At 18.1% G+C, this 7,958-nt stretch overlaps 1 protein-coding gene across 1 annotated transcript; it reads right to left on the reverse strand.

Moving 5' to 3' along the window:
- Positions 1-843: 843 nt before the first annotated feature.
- PRSY57_0618200 (putative membrane protein) lies at positions 844-7,958 on the reverse strand (the record flags this gene model as incomplete). The annotated part of the gene is made up of 1 exon (XM_020114620.1): positions 844-7,958. A coding segment is annotated over one exon (7,115 nt), but the record flags the coding sequence as incomplete, so codon positions are not given.

The following is a 7,958-nucleotide window of genomic DNA, read 5'->3' on the forward strand; positions in this document are numbered from 1 at the left end:
AGTAAAATATTTAAATATATAAAAAAAAAAATAAGCAAATGTAAAGAATAAAAAGATCAACATTTGATAATATTAAAATAAAACAAATAAGTCACACCTATAATATATATTTATATAGATATTTATTATTTCACTATTATTATTATTATTATTATTATATATTTTATTTTATTATTTTTTTTTTTTGTTTTTTTTTTTCTGGTGCGTCATTTTCAAAAGAAGGCAAAAGTGAAAAATACAAATTTCCCCTTTCTTCGTGCCATTTGAACTTTACACTTTTTTTTCTTTTTTTTAATTCTTTATTTTATATTTTTTTTTATTTTTTTTTGTTTATTTCTTTTTTTTACATATATGAATGGTTTACCTCTTTTTATGATTCGTTTACGATTCTTATATATACATCATCATATATATTTTTAATATATTACAAAAAAAAAAAAAAGAAAGAAAGCATATTTATATATTTTGAGTTTATTTTTAAGATATATAAAATAAAAAATTTTAAAAAATAATAAAAATTAAAAATAAAAATTAAAAATTAAAAATCACTAAACAATAAACAATAAACAATAAATAATAAACAATAAATAATAAATAATAAACAATCAATGTATAAATGCAATATAAGCATAAACATTATATGTGTATTATTATATTACTATATAATTTGAACATAAAAAAAAAAAAAAAAAAAAATATATATATATATATATATATATAATATATATATACATAATATATATATTATATATATGGAGATATGATAACATTTTATCATTTTAATATATATTAATTGTATAAAAGTGATATATTACATTATTTAAAAAAAAAGAAAAAGCAAAATTAGTTTGTGTCTTTTTCTTTATCTTTTGTAAATGACTTGACATGTTTTGGTAAATTTCTTATAATTGTTTTATAAATATTATGAATATGTATTTTTTTATATTTTTTTTCTGAATTTGTACATTTTTGATAATCTTGTTTAAAATAAAAAGAATTATGATTAAAAAGAAGATAATCGATAATGAATATGAACTTCTTTATAATGTTTTTCTTAATATATTTAAAATAATTAATAAAATGAATAATACACAACACACAGCAGATAACATTTAAATATTTCTCCCTTTTTATAATGTTCCTCTTGGAAAGAAAATGAGAATAACAATTGTAATAATTATTATTATTGTCCATATTATGTTTATAAAAAATCAGCGTATCCTTTGTACTAATTTCATTATTAGTTATATTAAAGAACAAAACACAAATGATGCTTAATAAATACTTTTTATACTGTTTCTTTCTATTTACATAAATTTTTTTTTTTTCATATAAACTTAAGCCTAGTGTAAACAAGGAATAATATATACTAAAAAATAAATCTATCGTTTGTATGAATAAATGTATAGGGTTTTTTTCATCCCATATTTTTATTTTCGTATTAAATGCTACATTTATATAATATATATCACTATGATTTTTTTTATTAGTATTGTCATTATGATATTTCTTGGAATTGTATATATTATAATATTTATCTGTATTATAATTCTGACGAACATTATTATTATTATTTCCATTATCAATTTTTTCATTATATATACCATATAATAAGGTACATGTTCCATAAAATGAATTAACAAATTTATTAATTTTTAAGTACAAGTCTGAATTTTTGCTATTTTGTAATATATACAAATCTATTTTAGTGTTATACATTTTATAATCTAATTCACATAAATATTTTGTTAACAATTGATAAAAAAAGTTTATCAAACAATTAATACTATAATATATTTTATTTTCTTCTTGTTCATTTTTTAAAAAAAACGGTTGATTGTGGTGAGGGTAAAATAATGGAATTAATGGAAAGGATAAAATATAATTATTATTATATATCATATCATTATTATTTAATATATTGTTTGTTTGTTTTTCTTGTTCATTATATTTATCTAATATTATAAATGAATTGGTTTTAATTATATTTTCCTTAATAATACTATCTTCTTTTTTCTTTTCAAAAATAGTTGGTTCTTGATTTTTTACAAATTCATGTTCTTCAAAATTCTTTATATCATTAATAAAAATGTTAATCTCCTTCTCCTTATTTTTAGCATCTTTTTTTATAACAAGCTTTTCTTTATCTTTCAAGCGATCTTTTATATCTTTTGAAGAGTTGAATATATCTTCAACGTCTTCTTCCTTAAGCATATAAAATTTATACAAAATAGAAATAAATATATGATCAAATTTTTGCAACCATTTAGTAATAGACATAAAATAGCCAATATAAAAATAAGATAACATAATAAAAAATACTTGATGATATTTAGATATATTTAGACAATAATTTTGTGTATCTAAATATAATATTAATTTTACAAAATGAAAATATAAGGTATTATTTATTAATACTAGAAAATTATTCATATCCTTAAAATTTATTAATTCATAACATATTTGAAGAGTATATTTTAAAAACATATCATGAGCAAACAATTCATAACCATTCGTATTAAATGATTTAAAAGAGGATAATGAAAACATTTGATTTTTTTGTAAAAAAAGTATTTTTTTCCTTTTAAAGAAAAAACATTCTAATAAATAATAATTTCTTAATATATTTTTGCTCCTATTGTCTTTAAAAAGACTTTCGATAAAATATGCTTTTTTAAAAAAAAAGAAAAATATTATCATGATTATTATTAATAAAAAATTGGAACTATCATTTTTAACATACAAAATGGAAGATAATATAATATTTTCATATTTCCTTTTATTTGTTCTTAATATTCTTACAAAATTATCATATATATTATTAAATAATCTATGTGCAAATAACAATGAAATGTTTCCATCAACTTTCTTAATTTTTCTTGTGACATTTTTTGTCCACACTTTATTATTATGTTTTTTATTTTTCTTTTTATCAGATTTTTCTATTTTTGTACTTTTTGGAAATAATGGATATTTGCATAATATTAATAAAGCATATAATATTTCATCATTTTCATTTTTAAATATATTTAACAATAAACAAAATGCCTCCTTCCATTTCAAACAAATAAATACATAAGATATTTTAAATAACAATATTAAAAGTGTTTTTCTTTTTTTTCTCATATATTTGTTTATTATATAATTTTTTTGTAAATATATTAAAAGATCTATACAAAATTTTTCATTCATATATATCAAAAGAGGATTTGTTTTCCTATTTTTCTTTTTTTCTTTAAAATTTTGTTTATATCCAAATGAAGCATGTTCATCATTTTTACACGTTTCATTATTTAACTTATATAAATTTTGATACATATATTTTTTCAATTTCTTTCTATTGATTCTATATTTGTTTGTTCTACTATTTTGTAGGTTTGTGGGATGATATGATAATTCATCATAATTTTTTATTATATAATTTATCTTCCTTTTATATTTTCTTGTTTTTGCACAAAAGTAATACATATATTTTTCTTTACATAATATATATAACAATTTGATAAGTTGATAAAAATTTATATCGGTGAAAAATGTAGGGTTCATCATATAAAAAGACATGTTATCACAATTATATTTTTTATTTAAAGATATATATTCATTTATTACCAAGTTCAAGTCGTTCACATAATTTAATATTTTATTATCTTTATAAGAATTAATCCATATATATTTTTTTTTTTTTTTTTTTTTTTTTTTCTCAACAACAGAGGTTCCTATCATTGAAACTTTTATTTTATTTGGTTTCCTTTTGTTTGGTACATTCATATATTCCTGTTTATATTCTTTGAAAAAAAAAGAAGAAGTTTTATTCTGTTGATAATTTTTTAAACAAATATTATTATCCAAATTATTATAAGATATCAAATCAAGCAAATTCATATTATCATTATGTTTATAATAAAAGGAATTATTATATGACAAAGATAAATGATAAAAATTGGATTGATCACATTGATTTGTGATATGTCCATTTTTATAAATATATAAGAACAAATTCTTTTTATTTTTTTCTTTTACAAAATTATAGATATTATCATCAGTTAAATTTTCATTTTGCTGTATATAATTTATATATTCACCTAATGTATTAAATGTAGAAAATTTTTTTATAGCATTTTTTAGTTCCATTTTTGAATTGTTATATATATTGTGATAGGTACTTAAAAAAATATCTAATAATAATATATTATCATTTATTATTTGTTTATTTAATTTTTCATAATATTTTATATCTTCCATAGACATAATATTAAGTTCATTTGAATGTGGTTCTTTTATATATATATTACTATTCAATTCCTTCATTTTGTTTTCTTTAATAAACGTAAGTGATTTCATAATATAATTTGATGCATTAAACCTTTGATCACTTGAGAGATATGATAAATTATTATAAAAAAAACTTCTATCTAATAAATATTGATATAATAAAAATGATTCATATATTTGTTGTTTGTAGTTATTTATATGTACAACATATACCCCGTCTATAACTTGATGATAATAATAAAAGTGTTTTGAACAATTTAAGAAATCAACAATTGAAAGATTATTATTTTTTTTAATATTGTCATAATATTTATTATTATAATATATATTTCTAATCTTATCATATATATATATATATTTTAAAAAATCTATCTTATTGTATCTATATTTATCATAATATGATATATTTGGATGTATTACATTATTAATATCACTATTAATTACGCATTTAGTAATATTTGTAAGTTCATAATTTTCTAAAAATATATATTTGTTTTTTTTCTCATCATGTAAATCATAAGTACTTTTTTTATTACATAATATTTTATATTGCTCATTGTTGTAAGTATATTTATTTTTAAAATGTTTCCATTTTTTAAATGGTTTCATAAATAATGTTTTATTCCCATTCATTTTAAAAATATATAATAAAATTTGGAGAGTACATAAATGTTTATTTATATGTATAGGATGATTGGTATTTATAAATTTGTTGATGTGGAAAAATAATAACTCTTCTGGTAAGTAATAAAAAGGAGATGAATATAAAATATTATATTTAATACAACTCTTTTTACTTTTTTTTAGTTGTAATTTTTTCTTATCCATTTTTATAAAATATTTTCCAACGTCCCCTTTATATTTAATGGAATGCTTAGTATTATGAAAACTGGTTAGATTAATCCTATCATGATAATGAAAATAATTTTGAAGATCACTAGGAATATTAGTTTGTTCATTTTTTATTTCTTTTTTTATTTCTTTTTTTATTTCTTTTTTTATTTCCTTTTGCTTATCCTCTTCACAATTTCTCGATTTTCCTAACTCTCTTATATTATGATTAACCATATGACCCCTTTCCACATATAAAACTGGAAAATTTGTTAGACATGTATTATTTCTCATGTTATAAGTTGTTATATTAATTTCTAGATATATGAATAAGTTAAAATAATATAATACCTTGTATAAGAATTGATCATCATTTTGTAAAATATTGAGATGTTTTGAAATGATCCTATTATTGTGTTCATTTTCCTTATCCTTTTTATTCTTATTTATTATATCTAAATGGGATGGTATAACACAGTTTTCATTATCATTAGAGAAAACAAAAAAGGTAAGAATTTCATGATAAATATATTTATACCTTGTCATTATTATTTTCATCTTGTTATATAATTTTTTTATTTTCTTTATATGGAAATGTAAATATTGAAATTCTTTGACATTATGATAATAAGAAGGGTAAAGAAAATAATTTGAAAAAATATAATTCTTATCAGTTAATAAACAAGTGTATATTTCATTTGTAGAATAAAGAAGTAAATTTCTAATATTCATTTTTAATGCTTCTATATTTTTGCGTAGTATATTATCCATTTGTTTCATATCTAAAATATGATTCAATTTATTTTTATTATTTATAAATTCTATATCATTCAAGTTGTTCATATCATTTGAATATTTCCCTTGTATAATATCTTTTATATACATTGGAATATTTATTATATTCATTTTATTTTCTATAATGTCAAAAAAGTTATCTTCATAATTTTCTTCTTTCTTTTTTTCGTCAATATAATTATGGAACATAAGAATATAAAAATAAAAAAAATAAAATTCATTTGTTTTTACATTTAATGGTTTTTCTATATTACATCCTAAATATTTTAATAGTCCAGAATTTTCTTCAAAATGTATTTCGCAAAAATAGAATGGTGATATCTTATAATTACAATTCACAATATTAGATGAATTACTAAATTGTTTATCTTTTGATATAATAATTTTATTATTTTTCTCTTCTGTACTAGATCTATTCATACCACTAAATGATGTACACACATTATGACCATTGTTCATATTATATGCAACATATATATCATCTCTTAAGTTTTTATTAAAATATAATAAATATAATTTGTTTTTTAATATAAAAGAGTCCACAATTTTGTCCTCCTTAAAATAACGTTCATATAAAATATTTTTAGAATTCACTTTTTTATAATGTATTTCATTATTTTTTGTTTCCTCTATATTATTATCATTATTTGAGACATTAATATTCTCATTTTGTTTATCTGTACTTTGAAAAGTAAACATTATATCTTCTAACTGTCCATTATTATTATGATTATTATTATGATAATTATTATGATAATTATTATGATAATTATTATTTTTATTTTTATTATTATTATTATCATCTTCATTTTGATGATTCTCCATTACATTATTATCATCACCTAAACTATTATAGCATATATGATTATTCATATGAATACTTGTACAATTACTTGTATTATTATTTATTCCGTCTTTATCCTTATTATCCACATTTTGTAGTTTCATATGTGATAAAAACGTTACATTAAGATCCAAGATATCCTGAATCTGTATACTCTTAAGATTAAAAAGAAACAATTTTTTGCCCAGAAAGTTATTCAATAGTTGGTCAGCTTCATTCAAACATTCGTAGATATAATTTATGCATACAATCATATCTTCATTATTATTATTATTATTATTATTACTATTGTTACCATTATTGTTATTTTTTTTACTATTATTATTAATTTCTTCATTTAACTTATTTTTTAAATACTCTTTTATATTATTTATATCCTTCGTCAACATGTCTTTTATTTTACTTCTGTCATCTGTCGTTGGGTCGGTTGAATTATCTATCCTTTCATTTATCTTTTTAAAAAAAGGATAAGTAATAAATTGCTCGAATAAGACAAGATATTTCTTATTAATTTTATAAAACATATTTAAGTTAGGTTTGGAAGGAAAAGTAAAATTAGAAAATTGATTTATAATATTATCTAAGAACTGAACAAAATAGGAATTACTTAAAAAATAATTTTTATAATATTCATAGAGGTAATTATTCATATATAATTTTTTATTAAAAAAGAATATATAGAAAAAATAAAAAAAAGAATAATAGAATACTAAAGTATTTAATACTTTATCTTCTTTACTAATCCATATACGCCCATTTTTTCTTAAGCTTAAAATCATAGGACTTTTTATATTCCTTTTACATTTCAAAAAGATAGATTTATAATTTTTATTTTCTTTCTTTTTACCAATACATTTATAATATATTTCTTCATTTTTGTTATATAATAAAATATCATCCAATTTTATAAGAATATTATTCTTTTCACATGTAACTAAAATGAAATCAGAACATATTTCTATATCACTAATAGGTCCATTTATTTTATCAACAAGTAGTTTATTGTATATTTGTTTATTCTTTCTAATTATTTTTTTTAATTGTGTTGAAGTATAAGAACCGTTTTTTAATAGTACGTATGATAATACTCCATCTATATCTCCAATAAAAATGTAAATATGTTTACCATTTTTTTTTATTAAATATTTAATACATGTTATGGAATTATAATGATATTCATTTGGCAACTTAATATCTTCTTCTACTATTACATCTA

This window comes from Plasmodium reichenowi, chromosome 6 (assembly GCF_001601855.1).
Source record: "Plasmodium reichenowi strain SY57 chromosome 6, whole genome shotgun sequence".
In the NCBI taxonomy this organism is placed as follows: domain Eukaryota; phylum Apicomplexa; class Aconoidasida; order Haemosporida; family Plasmodiidae; genus Plasmodium; species Plasmodium reichenowi.